The following is a 14,792-nucleotide window of genomic DNA, read 5'->3' as shown; positions in this document are numbered from 1 at the left end:
TAAGAAATTATCTATTTTTTCAATATTCAGCCTTTATCAACAAAATATAAGATTCAATACAATCTCATCCTCATCTCTAAACTTGGGTAAAAGCTTATTCACACTATCTGTAGGGCTTCCTATGTCAAAAAGATTGATGCCTTATACAGTTTCTAATATCTAGCCTTCATCAATTAAATCTAAGATTCAATATCATCTCATCCGCATCACAAAACTTTGCTAAAACCTCCTTGACACCATCTCCAGGGTTTCATATGTCTAAAAAGATTGATGTTTTCTAAATTTTCTAAAATTAGAAACTTTCTATTTTTTTAAAATCCATCCTTGTTCAAAATAAATCAAAAATTAAATAACATCTAATCCTCATCTCAAAACTTAGCTAAAAGCTCCTTGACACCATTTATAGGGTTTCCTATGTCTTAAATATTGATGTTTTATAAAGTTTCTAAAATAAGAAACTTTCAATTTTACCATCTCCATCCTTGATCAACTCAATCAAAGATTCAATAACATCTAATCTTCATCTCAAAAACTTGGCTAAAAGCTCGTTGACACCATCTATAAAGTTCCCTATGTCTAAAAGGTGGATGTTTTACAAAGTTTCTAAACTAAAACACTTTTTATTTTTCAATATCTATTCTTCACCTTCAATATTTTTCAATAAGAAACTTTCTATTTATTAAATCTCTATCATTCATCAACTAAATCTATGATTCAGTACCCTCTCATTCTCATCCCAAAACTTAGCTAAAAGCTCGTTGACATCATCTCTAGGGTTCCTATAACTAAAAGATGGATGTTTTATAAAATCTCTAAAATAATAAACTTTCTATTTTTTCAATCTCCATCCTTCATCAACTAAATCTAAGATTCAAGATCATCTCATCCTCACCCCAAAACAAAGTTAAAATCTCCTTAACACCGTCTCTAGGTCTCTTATGTGTAAAAGATGGATGTTTTATAAAGTATCTAAAATAAGAAACTTTCTATTTTTTCAATCTCCATCCTTTATAAACTAAATCTAAGATTCAATACCCTCTCATCCTCATGTTAAAACTTGGCTAAAAGCTCTTTGACACCATCTCTAGTGGTTCTTATGTCTAAAAGATTGAGGTCTTATAAAGTTTCTAAAATCTCCTTGACACCATCTCATACCTGTTACTTTGTGGGAAATGAAGCCGGCATTGATCTTTGGAACCGAACTGACTCCTCCCTGTCATCCATGAACTCCCTTGACCAATTGCATCTCGATGGCACTTGGAACCCCATTCTGAACATTGGGTCTCTCTCTACTGAAAAAGCCCTGCTATCCGAAACCATCTTTACTGACTCTAACCGAAATCTCCCTATTTGGAAACCAAACAGTAATGGTTTCTTCACTGCCAAAAGTGGTTGGGAAGTATCAAGACAGAAAATTGAAAAACCGGCATGGGCCTCGAGAATTTGGTTCAGCAACCATGTCCCTAGGCATGCTCTTGTCTCTTGGAAAGCTCTAAAAAATGGCCTGAGTACCATGGATAATCTCCCCTTCCTGGACCCCTCTGTTAACAGACGGTGTCTCTTATGCAATTATGGGCTTGAATCAGTCAACCACCTCTTCTTTCAAAGTCGTTATTCGAAATGGATTTGGCAATATCTGCTTGGTATGCTCGGTCATTTTCGAAGTCCTCAACCTGATCTCCTTCAGGAAGAACTTTGGCTCGCCAACTCCTTCAAAGGCTCTGGGCAATCCGCTACTCTGGCCTTCTTAGCATTCGAAGCTTCAATTTACAGAATCTGGGCGGAGCGAAACCAGCGGGTTTTCCATAAAAAATCGCTTCTCAACTCTGTGCTGCTGTCGGATCTTCTCTCCCTCATAAAAACCAAGATCCAGGGGCTGAAGCTAACCGACTTGGATACCTAGAGCAATCGGTCTGTTGCTTCCAACTTTGGATGTGTTTTCTGCCCCAGCACCATTTCTCTTCAATCCTGTTCCTGGATTAGGCCGCCTCCAGGATCTTTCAAAATCAATTCCGACGCTTCTCTGGAGGATGTTGGAGGAGGTATTGGTGGAACAATTCGTGATAGCAACGGGTTTCTTGTCTCCATGTTTTCTATCAATGTGGAGCGGGAGGACATCCTCACTCTTGAAATCCTCGGTGTCCTCACTAGTTTGCAACAGGCCCTTCAAATGGGCTGTGGTATAATTTGGTTGGAAGTGGACTCTAAATCTACAGCGGATATAATCAATGGGCTCTTGACCATACCTTGGCGGAGCTTCCGCCGCATTAAGGAAATTCAGCTGCTCCTTTCTCGCTTTCAACGATGGAGCATCACCCACATTTGGAGGGAAGGGAATTGCGTTGCAGACTTTTTATCCAAACGAAAATGCCCAGGCAAAGGGGTAAACATTTCTCCTTTTCTATCTCCCCCGGCTCTTCTCCAGCTCCTGGATTCTGACAGGGCAGGGACTGAATATTATAGAAAATAATGTCTCCATGTTTAGTTTATATTTCCCTTGGATCCTTTGTTGTTGGGAGTTTGTTCCCGTTTTGATGGCTTTTCAGCCCCCGTAATTGTAATCCCTATTTTCTTTATTGCCTGGTTGGGGTCCGCCTAACCCCTGCTTACTCATAAAAAAAAAGGAGCTTTTAGCCAAGTTTTGGGAAGAGGATGAGATGGTATTGAATCGTAGATTTAGTTGGTGAAAGATGACGATCCAAAAATATAAAGTCTCTTGTTTTAAAATTTTTATAAAACATCCATCTTTTAGACATAAGAAACCCTAGAGATAGTATGAAGGAGCTTTTAGCTAAGTTTTGAGATGAAGATCAGATGATATTGAATCTTTGATTTAGTTGATGAAGTATGGAGATTGAAAAAATTGAAAGTTTCTTATTTTAGAAACTTTATAAGACATCCAACTTTTAGACTTACGAAACCCTAGGGATGGGGTCAAGGAGCTTTTAGCTAAGTTTTGAGATGAGGATGAGATGGTATTGAATCTTAGATTTAGTTAATAAACGATGAATACTGAAAAATAGAAAGTTTCTTATTTTAAAAACTTTATAAAACAACCATATTTTAGACATAAGAGACCCTAGAGACGGTGTGAAAGAGCTTTTAGCCATGTTTTTGGATGAGGTTGAGGTGATATTGAATCTTAGATTTAGTTGATTAAGGATGGAGATTTAAAAAATAGAAAGTTTCTTATTTTAGAAACTTTATAAAATATTAATTTTTTAGAGTTAGTAAACCCCTTGTGATGGTGTCAAGGAGCTTTTAATCAAGTTTTGAGATTAGAGTGAGATGGTATTAAATCTTAGATTTAGGTTATAAATGATGGAGATTGAAAAACTAGAAAGTTTCTTTTTCTTGAAACTTTATAAAATATTAATTTTTTTGACTTAGTAAACCCTAGAGATGGTGTCAAGGAGCTTTTAGCCAAGTTTGGGATTAGGGTGAGATGGTATTAAATCTTAGATTTAGTTGATAAATGATGGAGATGGAAGAAATAGAAAGTTTCTTATTATGGAAACTTTATAAAACATCCATCTTTTAGACATCGGAAACCCTAGAGGTGTTGTCAACGAGCTTTTAGCCAAGTTTTGGGATGAGAATGAGAGGGTATTAAATCTTAGATTTAGTTGATAAATGATGGAGATTGAAAAAATAGAAAGTTTCTTACTTTACAAACATTATAAAGCATCATTCTTTTAGGCATTGGAGAACCGAGAGACAGTGTTAAGGAGCTTTTAGCCGTGTTTTGGGATGAGGATGAGGATGAGAAGATATTGAATCTTAGATTAGTTGATTTATGATGGATATTGAAAGAATAGAAAGTTTCTTATTTTAGAAACTTTGTAAAACATACATATTTTAGACATAGGAAACCCTAGAGATGATGTCAACAAGCTTTAAGCCAAGTTTTTGGATGAGAAGTAGAGGGTACTGAATCATAGATTTAGTTGATGAATGATGGAGATTGAAAAATTAGAAAGTTTCTTATTTTAGAAACTTTCTAAAACATCAATCTCTTAGACATAAGAAACCTTAGAGATGGTGTCAATGTGCTTTTAGCCAAGTTTTAGGATGAGGATGAGATGGTATTGAATAGTAGATTTAGCTGGCGAATGATGGAGATTTAAAAATAGAAAGTTTCTTATTTTAGAAACTTTATAAAACATCTATCTTTTAGACATAGGAAATCCTAGAGATGGTGTCAATGGGCTTTTAACTAAGTTTTGAGATGATGATGAGATGATACTGAATCTTTGATTTAGTTGATGAAGGATATAGACTACAAAATAGAAAGTTTCTTATTTTAGAAACTTTGTAAGACATCCATCTTTTAGACATAGGAACCCTCTAGTGATGGTATCGAGGAGCTTTTAGCCAAGTATTGAGATTAGGAAGAGAGGGTATTGGATCTTAAATTTAGTTGATAAAGGATGGAGATTGAAAAAATAGAAAGTTTCTTATTTTAGATACTTTATAAAACATCCATCTTTTACACGTAAGAGACCCTAAAGATGATGTCAAGGTGCTTTTAGCCATGTTTTGGGATGAGGATGAGATGGTATTGAATCGTAGATTTTGTTGGTGAAAGATTGAGATTAAAAAATAGAAAGTTTCTTACTTTATAAACTTTATAAAACATCCAGCTTTTAGACATATGAAACCCAATAGATGGTGTCAACGAGCTTTTAGCTATGTTTTTCTTTTATTAGTAATCGGGGTTAGGCATACCCCAAGACCAGAGAATAGAGAAAAGAAAAGAAAAAGATATTACAATCTATAATAGAGGGTTCCTTCATCATCCTCTTTGACATAGTCATAAAGAGGATGAGAGAGGGACACCCCTTGAATACAAGAACCTTTTAAAGGGCAATCAGGTTTTGAAAGAAAATCAGCAGGTCGATTTGCTTCCCTCCAGATGTGAGACACCTTCCAAGAAGCGAATTTTAAGAGAGTGTTCTTCAGGTGAGCTAATGGTAGTCTTTTCTTCCACGGGCATGGGACAGAGCCTTCGATTACATTCACTGCCAATAGAGAGTCTGACTCAATCCAAAGGCGATCAATATCAAGGGAGGAGGCCAGGGAGGCTCCATGACAAATCGCTTCAAGCTCCAATTCCTGGATGCTCATTTGAATCTTGTCCTGGGAATACATGGCTAGAACTGAACTATCATTGGTACGTAAAAGACCCCCAATGGAGGCTGATGAGCTTGCCAAAGACGCATCACAGTTTAGCTTGACAGATCCAGGTTCTGGATGGACCCATTTACAGCTTTTGGTGGGTTTCTGGGACCTGAAAAGGGGTAAATCGAAGGCCTTCGAAAAGCCAGATCTCTACTACCGGTTTGGCTATCTAATCTAAGAAATATACATCTGCTTCTGATAGTGTGGAGGATATTTCTCAGGATCACTTGCTTGTGAGAATTGTCTGCTCCGTGTAACCTATTATTTCTTTCCTGCCAGATGAGATAAATTGAGGAAGTAAATGCTATATGGATAGCGGCAGGCTGTTGATTTGAACCAGGAAAAGTAGTTCTCATCCATTCTTCTTCCTCCATAAGCTTTCTTTTTGGTTTCCTTCTAATATTGAATCGCCATAGTACAGATCTCCAGATCCAGGCCGAATACGAACACTGAAAGAATAAATGATCAATACTTTCAGATGCAGCTGAGCATAATGGGCATCTAATCTCCCTATTTTGGCCCAAAAAAATCAGCATGTCCTTAGTGCTGAGTTTTTGGTGAAGGGCTAACCAAGCCGTAAAGCTCATTTTGGGGATGTGACCTTTAAACCATACAAAGGAAGCCCAAGCTATTTTTGAATGATGCTCTCTGATGCCATTCCAAGAGCTTTTTAGTGAAAAAGACCCATCAATAGTATCTTTCCATATTGCTTCATCTTCAGCACTTGAGATAACCAAAGCCTTCTCAAGTATAAGGTTGATGGAGGGAAGCCTTTGTAGCATGATCGGGTCCCAGATTCCTTCCCGGAGAACTTGATGGATAGAAGTTTGAGGACGAATTGCAATTAGATATTCTCCATCAGGAGGATACTGTTCTACAATACGCCCATCCGAGTGCCAAGGCTGAGTCTAGAAATCAATACCTTTTCCTTCTCCAATGATATAGCATATGGATTTCTTAGCTTCTTCTCGACAATTAAAAATTGTTCTTGCTCCCCACGACATTTTGCTAGGCTTTTTTATGATCCAGAAGTTCCTCTTCCTTACATATTTGAGATGAAACCAGGAGACCCAGAGGGAGTTCTTCTTCTTGATAATGCTCCAAATCTGTTTCATGTCAGCTGCTTTGTTCAGGTCCTTTAGCTTTCGTAAACCTAGACCTCCTTCGGCCTTTGGGGTGCAAATTGTATCCCAAGCAATAGGGTGATAGGATTTCTGAAGAGAGAGGCCTGCCAAAATGAAATCCTTGAATATTTTTTCTATTTTGTCCAAAATGCCAGCTGGAAGGTGAAAAGAAGCCGCCCAGTAAGGATGAAAAGAATTACGAATGGACTTGGTGAGTTCCACCCTTCCAGCCCTAGACAGTAGCCTGTTGGACCAAGATGCAATTCTCTTGTGGATCTTGCTTATGAGTGGAGCACAGTCTGCTGCTGAGAGCCTTGATGTTATGAGAGGGAGACCCAAATATTTTATGGGAAGGCTTCCTTGAGGAATGCTAAGAGTGTCTTTGATGGCCCCCTTATATCTGGAATCACCTTCAGAGAAGAAAACCTCACTTTTGTTTAAATTTACAGACCCGAGCACTTCATGAACCGGTTGAAACAATCATTGATACCCTTTGCCGAGAGAACAGAAGCTTCAGCAAATAAAAGTACATCATTTGCAAAAAGCAGATGGGTGATGGATAAACTTCCTTTAGAGAAGGGAGTGATAATCTGATTGAAGGAGGCAGCTTCATCAATAATGACTGATAGCATTTCCATACAAACACAAAATAAAAGAGGAGACAGGGGGTCCTCTTGCCTGATGCCGTTTGTAGAATTAAATTACCCACAAGGAGATCCATTTAGAAGAACTGAAAAAGAAGCAGTTTCAATGCATTGCTCGATCCACTTGCGCCACGTTTGATTGAAACCTATCTTTCTCATGAACTGAATAAGAGTTTGGTGATTGACATTATCAAAAGCTTTTTTGATATCCATTTTAAGGCACATGACCGGGTTTTCTTTATTTTAGATGAAAATTGTGAACCAGGTCCTGAGCCAGGAGGATATTGTCTTGAATGGTTCGGTTCTTAATAAAAGCGGATTGATGGGGGCTAATTATGTCATCCATTACTCCTTTGAGCCTAGAAGCAAGAATCTTGGTGATAATTTTGTAAAGGTAACTGCAGAGGGATATCGGGCGAAACATATCTGGGGAGGACGCTTCATGGGACTTTGGAATTGAGGAGATGAACGTTGAATTCAGACCATACGGCATTTTCCCACTTTTGAAAAAATAAGAGATAGCATCAAAAACTTAATCTCCTATCAGGTACCAGAAAGTCTTGTAAAAATTTTCGTTAAAACCATCAGGCCCAGGGGTCTTGCTGTCTTCTGTGCAACGAATGTTCTCTTCAATTTCTTCCTGAGTGACATGCCTGGATAGATTTGTAGCTTGAGCTGAAGAGAGGGTTCTATTCGGATTTGGGGTGGTGGAATCAGAATCTGTTCTTCGCTTGTTTAGGAGGTTTTCATAATATTGAATTAAGGTGGCTTTGATGGTATCTGGATTTGTGGAAATGGTACCTTCAAAATTGGCAGAGCATGGATTCCATTATAATTTCTTCTTGATTTCATGGCTGAAGGGAAGAATGATGAGTTTGAATCACCAAGATTCAGCAAGTTTATCCTGGCCTTTTGCCTGAACATCGATTCCTCTCTATTTGCTATCTGAATGTAGTTTTCTGCGGCCTTTTTCTCTTTAGTTCTTACTTCCAGATTTTTTGGATCTTCTTTTAGTCTAGATTGGATGCTATCAAGAGTCTTTTTGGCCAGTGGTAGTTGAATATCCACCCTCCCAAAGACATCAGAGTTCCAAATTTTGATACACCTTTTGACTTCTTTCAGCTTTTTTGTTACCTTGAATAATGGATTCCCCTTACATTTTATAGCCCAAGCTTTTTCCACCACTTCGTACAAAGAGAGGTCTTCTAGCCACATATCGTGAAATTTGAAAGGTTTGCTCCCATGAACATTAGCTTCCAAGGATTGAATGATGATGGCACAATGATCAGATAACCCCGGATTTTTGAAATTTGCTAATGAGTGGGGGTAGCAACAAAGCCATTCTTCATTTACCAAGGCACGATCCAACTACTTGAGCTTCAAATTTTCTGGGGAAGATTTGTTTGACCAGGAAAAGGTGTGCCCCAGGGCCTTAAGATCCAAGAGGTAACAATCATAAATACATGAGTTGAATTCTCTGATATCTTCTTGAATCGGACCGGCCCCTCCATATCTTTCATGGTTTATTGATAGTTGGGGCAATAGTTCTAAGGTCATCTCAGAGATGCCTTCTGTCAATTCCGGAGTTCTTAGCATAATAAACGATGGTAATGGAGATCTTAATGCCTGAATGAATGTATTCGATGTCACCATGAATATGCTGAAGGGAATCATTGTGAACTGTGAAATTTACCAGGGCTGAATTCCACAGAATCCAGATGCGACCTCTATCAGTATGATGGTAGTCTGCATACCTAGACCAACCATCTGCAATTTCAGATGAGTATTCTTCAAAATTATCTTCAGATGCTTTGGTTTCCAAGAGGCCGATGAATGGAAGTTTTTCATCGATCATGAGGCTTTTGATATCCTTTCTTCTTCTCCTCGAACAGATTCCTCTGACATTCCAGCATCCTACCTTAATCATTGAGAATGGTTGATGATTTGGGGGGCATTCTGAGATGCAGGTAGCTAGTTCTGTGGGTCAGTGATATTGACTTCCAATTTCTGATCTTCACCAAGAGTTCTTTGTGTTGAGAAAATTCCAGGGGACCAGTTCTTTAACAGATTTTTGAATTTTAGCTGATCTTTCAACTCAGTCTCTTCTTCGGACTTTTCATCAACTTCTTCCCCAGAGTCTTCCCCGTCTTCTTCACTACTTATAGTCTCATCTTCCTCATCATCTTCAGCTTGGATAGTGAAGTTACTTTTGCCTTCTGTAGGATCCAGGGGCTCCTCAATTTCACCTTCCTCTGATTGCAACACTAAGAAAGGATTGTGGGTGGCTATAGCTTTAGGAGAACAGGTTTTTTCTGGGATATCAGAAAGGATGGGCTTTGCATGAATTTTAGGTGCAGACAATAAGGGAGAAGAGGCCTGCCTTTGAGTAGATTTTTGGATGGGCCTCCACTCTTTTTTCTCTTCGACATCCTTTTTAGGCTTAGATGATTGTGTAGGACAGGATGTGGGGGTACGGCTGAAAGTCTTACACAAGGGACATGAAAGAGGCTTCCAATCATACTCAATAGATTGAATGATGAAATCAAAAGAAGTTTGAATGGGGATGGAGTTTGGTAGATGAGTTCCAGCTTCCACTTCTACACATATTCTTGCATAACTGAGTCTGGTTTCTTCATTTGTTTGACTATCCATGAATAGAGGAGTTCCTATGCCACTAGCAATTTTGCTTAGGATTCTGGGAGTCCAGAATTTGAGGTGAAGGCCTGGCAATCTGATCCAAATAGGGATGGATTTGAGATTTTCTTTTTCAATTGGCATGTCTTTTGCCCATTTCCTTAGGATCAAAGGCCATAGGAGTGGGATGGTGCTTCAAGAACTTGAGAGCAGTCTTCGGGATTTGAGAATTTAAATAGAAAAAATCCATCACCCATGGCATAAAGCTGCAAATTTCCTTTCAAACTCCATTTTCGTGCTAAATGATCTCTCAGAGCAAGGAAGTAAGGCCTTCTTCCTAAGAAGTAGCCTACAAGACAACTCTCCCATTTCGATTCAGCTTCCTCAACTTCCTGGTCCTCAACTTCTATGACAATCTTTCCTTTTTCATTTTTGGAGGGGGGGAGGAGTTTAAGGTTAATGGGTTTGCTAGTTTGAGCCTTAGAGAAGAGAGAGTTCCATGGCTTAATTTGAGCAGGATTTTCCTTGTTTGGGATGGGGCAATTTTCAGAGGGAGGATTTGAAATTTGAATTGAGGTTTCCCGCCCAGATTGTGAGGCTTTAATCGGGCAGTTCCTAAAACTTTACCAAATGCATCTAAAGGAGAGGGGGGTCCACTATTTTCATGAGAGGGCCCAAAAATTTCACAAGGTGGTTTTGGCGGGCTTTTGGGACTAGCTTGGAGCCTTGTCAGGATTGATATTCTATTATCCAGTCCCAATAGAGTTTCCTGGTTATTACCCAAAGGTACTAACTCAAGGGATGGGCTCACCGGATTTGGTCGCCTGAGGTTTGGGGAGGGAGAAGGCAATTCTGCCTCACCAGAAGAAAATACTAGGAATTGGTCAACAGTAGGAGCAGAAGGGGGAAGAAATTCGATGGCAGTTTCGGGGTCTCTTTCTAGGGATGGAAGAAGAGCAGGTTTCAGAAGTTTTTTCTTTTTCCCCGATGAAGATTCACCAGGTTTCGAGCTTTTCCCAACGACTGGAGGTGTTCTTTTATCAAATATCTTATGGGTTCTGGTTCCGTTTTTGAAATGGGTACTCGGGTCATATCCCAGTTCAGGTTCATCTGGGGAGGAGAACAGAAATTTGGTTTTGGGGGGCTTTGACGAGGAATAATATTCTTCAAACTCTCGAGCTGCTCGGAGAGAGTGTGAATCTTGAGGGGGGACCTTTTGCTTGAGGGAGTCAAGATGCGAGAAGAAGTTTGGATCTGGGCTATTTTGCATCGGCCAACCTCCTTCGGAATCCTTCTCAACAACAGGCTTTAACTTGCCAGGATCACGGGGTTCCATCTGACGGATGGATAGGAGAGGTGATGCAAAAGAAGTTAAGCCAGAACAAGAGACTGAGGAAGGCTTCTCTAAACTGCCTCAACGCCGGACCAATTGGCTTCAACCAAAGTTCACGTTGAGAAAGAGACAGGGTGTGTGATGGTTGTATCATGTGTGTATGTCACCCAAAAGTGACCGGGGTGCAACACGAGGACTTCCCAGGAGGTCACCCATCCAAGTACTACTCTCGCCCAAGCACGCTTAACTTCGGAGTTCTGATGGGATCCAATGCATTTGTGCTGATATGATCGATTAGATAGTTTTGAATTAGCTATGTTTTGAGATGAGGATTAGATGGTTTTGAATTTTAGATTTAGTTGATCAAGGATGGAGGTTGTAAAATGGAAAGTTTCTTATTTTAAAAACTTTATAAAACATCAATCTTTTAGACATAGAAAACCTCATAAATAGTGTGAAAGAACTTTTAGCTAAGTTTTGAGATGAGGATTAGATAGTATTCAATCTTTGATTTATTTGGACAAGGATGAAGATTCAAAAAATAAAAAGTTTCATATTATATAAACTTTATAAAACATAAATCTTTTCGACGGAGGAAATCCTAGAGATGATATCAACGAGCTTTTAGCCAAGTTTTGGGATGAGAATGAGAGGCTATAAAATCTTATTTTTAGTAGATGAAGGATGGTTATTGAAATAGAAAGTTTCTTATTTTAGAAACTTTATAAAACATCCTTCTTTTAGACAAAATGAGAACCTAGAGACGGTGTCAATGAGCTTTTAGCCGTGTTTTGGGATGAGGATGTGATAATATTGAATCTATATTTAGTTGATTAAGGATGTAGATTGAAAATATTGAAAGTTTATTATTTTAGAAACTTTGTAAAACATCCATCTTTTAGACATAAGAAACCCTAGTGATGATGTCAACGAGTTTTAAGCTAAGTTTTGGGATGAGAATAAGAGGGTATTGAATCTTAGATTTAGTTGATGAAGGATGGAGATTGAAAAACTAGAAAGTTTCATATTTTAGAAACTTTATAAAACATACAACTTTTAGACATAGGAAACCCTAGAAATGGTGTCAAGGTGTTTTTAGCCAAGTTTTGGGATAAGGATGAGTTGGTATTGAATCGTAGATTTAGTTGGTGAAGGATGGAGATTGAAAAATAAAAAGTTTCTTATTTTAGGAACTTTGTAACACATCCATCTTTTAGACATAAGAAACCCTAGAGATGGTGTCAAAGAGCCTTTAGTCTTTGAGATGATGATGAGATGAAATTGAATCTTTGATTTAGTTGATAAAGGATGGAGATTGAAAAAATCGAAGGTTTCTAATTTTAGAAACTTTAAAAGACATCCATCTTTTAGACATCGGAAACCATAGAGATGGGGTGAAGGAGTTAGTATAAGTTTTAAGATAAGGATGAGATGGTATTAAATCTCAGATCTACTTTATAAAGGATGAAAATTGAAAAACTAGAAAGTTTCTTATTTTAGAAACTTTATAAAACATCAATCTTTTAGACGTAAGAGACCCTAGAGACGGTGTCAAGGAGCTTCTAGCAATGTTTTTAGATGTATATGAGATGATATTGAATCTTAGATTTAGATGATGAAGAATGGAGATTAAAAAAGTAGAAAATTTCTTATTTTAGAAACATTATAAAATATTTTTTTTTACTTAGTAAACCCTAGAAAAGGTGTCAATGAGCTTTTATTCAAGTTTCTTATTTTAGGAACTTTATAAAACATCAATCTTTTAAACATAAGAAATCATAGAAATTGTGTCAATGAGCTTTTAGCCAAGTTTTGAGATTAGGATGAGATAGTATTGAATCTTAGATTTAGTTGATAAAGGATGGAGATTAAAAATATAAAAAAGTTTCATATTTTAAAAACTTTATAAAACAACAATCTTTTGGACATAGGAGACCCTAGAGGTGATGTGAAGGAGCTTCTAGCTTAGTTTTGGGATTATGATAAGATGGTTTTGAATCTTAGATTTAGTTGATCATTGATGGAGATTGATAAAATAGAAAGTTTCTTATTTTAGAAACTTTATAAAGCATCAATCTTTTAGGAATAGGAAACCCTATAGATGATGTTAACGAGGTTTTAACCAAGTTTTGGATGAGAATGAGAGGGTAATGAATCTTAGATTTAGTTGAAGAATGATGGAGATTGAAAAAATTGAAAGTTTCTAATTTTAGAACTTAATAAAACATCTATCTTTTAGACTTAGTAAACCCTAGAGATGGTGTCAAGGGGCTTTTAGCCAAGTTTCGAGATGAGGATGAGTTGGTATTAAATCTTAAATTTAGTTGATGAAAGGATAGAGATCGAAAAAATAGAAAAGTTTCATATTTTAGAAACTTTATAAAACATCCATCTTTTAGACATATGAAACCCTAGATATGGTGTGAAGGAGCTTTTAGCTGAGTTTTGAGATGATGATTATATAATATTGAATCTTAGAGTTAATTTATGAAGGATGTGGACTAAAAAAATAAAAAGTTTCTTATTTTAGAAACTTTATAAGACAGGCATCTTTTAGACATAGGAACCCATAGAGATGGTGTTAAAGTGCTTTTCGCAAAGTTCTGAGATTATGATGAGATGGTATTAAATCTTAGATTTAGTTTATAAAGGATGGAGGTTGAAAAAATAGAAAGTTTCTTATTTTAGAAACTTTATAAAACTCTTTGATTTAGTTGATAAAGGATTGAGATTGAAAAAATAGAAAGTTTATTATTTTAGACATAAGAGATCTTAGAGATGGTGTGAAGGAGATAAGAGATCTTAGAGATGGTGTGAAGGAGATTTTAGCCTAGTTTTGGGATGATGATAAGATGGTTTTGTATCTTAGATTTAGTTGATCATGGATGGAGATTGAAAAAATAAAATGTTTCTTATTTTAGAAACGTTATAAAGCATCTATCTTTTAGACATAAGAAACCCTAGAGATAATGTCAATGAGGTTTTAACCAAGTTTTGGGATGAGAATGTGAGGGTATTGAATCTTAGATTTAGTTGATGAATGATGGAGATTGAAAAAATAGAAAGTTTCTTTATTTTTGAAACTTTATAAACTATTAATCTTTTAGACTTAGTAAGCCCTAGAGATGGTGTAAATGAGCTTTTAGCCAAGTTTGGAGATGAGGTTGAGATGGTATTGAATCTTCGATTTAGTTGAAAATGGATGGAGGTTGAAAAAATAGAAAGTTTTTTACTTTAGAAACTTTATAAAACATCAATCTTTTAAGCATAGGAAACCCTAGAGATGATGTTAACGAGCTTTTAGCCAACTTTTAAGATGATAATGAGAGGGGATTGAATATTAGATTTAGTTGATTAAGGATGGAGATTGAAAAAATAGAAAGTTTCTTATTTTAGAAACTTTGTAAGACATCGATCTTTTAGACATACGAAACCCTAAAGATGTTGTCAAGTAGATTTTAGCCAAGTTTTGAGATGAGTATGAGATGGTATTTAATCTTAGATTTAGTTGATGAAAGATGGAGATTGAAAAAATAGAAAGTTTCTTATTTTAGAAACTTTATAAAACATCTGTCTTTTAGACATAGGAAGCCCTAGAGATAATAATGAGCTTTTGGCCAAGTTTTGGGATGAGAATGAGAGGATATTGAATCTTAGATTTAGTTGATGAAGGATGGAGATTGAAAAAGTAGAAGGTTTCTTATTTTAGAAACTTTACAAAATATCAATCTTTTAGACTTAATAAACCTTAGAGATGGTGTCATGGAGCTTTTAGCCAAGTTTTCAGATAAGGATGATATGGTTTTGAATCTTAGATTTAGTTTATGACGGATGGAGATTGAAAAATTGAAAGTTTCATAGTTTAGAAACTATATA

The 14,792-nt window shown here is 36.8% G+C and overlaps 2 protein-coding genes and 1 non-coding gene across 3 annotated transcripts; 1 reads left to right on the top strand and 2 right to left on the bottom strand.

Annotated features, from left to right (window-relative positions):
- Window positions 1-1,222: 1,222 nt before the first annotated feature.
- On the top strand, window positions 1,223-2,470 carry LOC143891670 (uncharacterized). Its single transcript, XM_077396214.1, has 2 exons — window positions 1,223-1,836; window positions 1,984-2,470. Exons 1-2 carry the CDS (start codon window positions 1,223-1,225, stop codon window positions 2,468-2,470), a joined length of 1,101 nt encoding a protein of 366 aa, XP_077252329.1.
- Window positions 2,471-4,767: 2,297 nt separating this feature from the next.
- Window positions 4,768-5,151, bottom strand: LOC143891669 (uncharacterized). Its single transcript, XM_077396213.1, has one exon. The coding sequence runs from the start codon at window positions 5,149-5,151 to the stop codon at window positions 4,768-4,770; it is 384 nt and encodes a 127-aa protein (XP_077252328.1).
- A 5,944-nt stretch (window positions 5,152-11,095) lies between these two features.
- LOC143847683 (5S ribosomal RNA) lies at window positions 11,096-11,214 on the bottom strand. The gene has a single exon (XR_013235203.1). It is a non-coding gene; the product is annotated as a 5S ribosomal RNA (ribosomal RNA).
- Between the last annotated feature and the right edge of the window lie 3,578 nt (window positions 11,215-14,792).

Source organism: Tasmannia lanceolata, unplaced genomic scaffold (assembly GCF_043159265.1).
Source record: "Tasmannia lanceolata isolate RefF3 unplaced genomic scaffold, GAP_Taslan_0.1 ptg000015l, whole genome shotgun sequence".
Lineage (NCBI taxonomy): Eukaryota > Viridiplantae > Streptophyta > Magnoliopsida > Canellales > Winteraceae > Tasmannia > Tasmannia lanceolata.
The sequence above is the reverse complement of the archived record's forward strand: the minus strand, read 5'-3'. Positions and strand labels throughout refer to the sequence as shown.

Coding starts and splice junctions, on each gene's coding strand:
- LOC143891670 (XM_077396214.1), top strand. CDS start 1,223: ATGAACTCCCTTGACCAATTGCATCTCGATGGCACTTGGAACCCCATT. Junction 1,837..1,983: donor CTTCTCAACTCTGTGCTGCT/GTCGGATCTTCT, acceptor TTCCTGGATTAG/GCCGCCTCCAGGATCTTTCA.
- LOC143891669 (XM_077396213.1), bottom strand. CDS start 5,151: ATGTATTCCCAGGACAAGATTCAAATGAGCATCCAGGAATTGGAGCTT.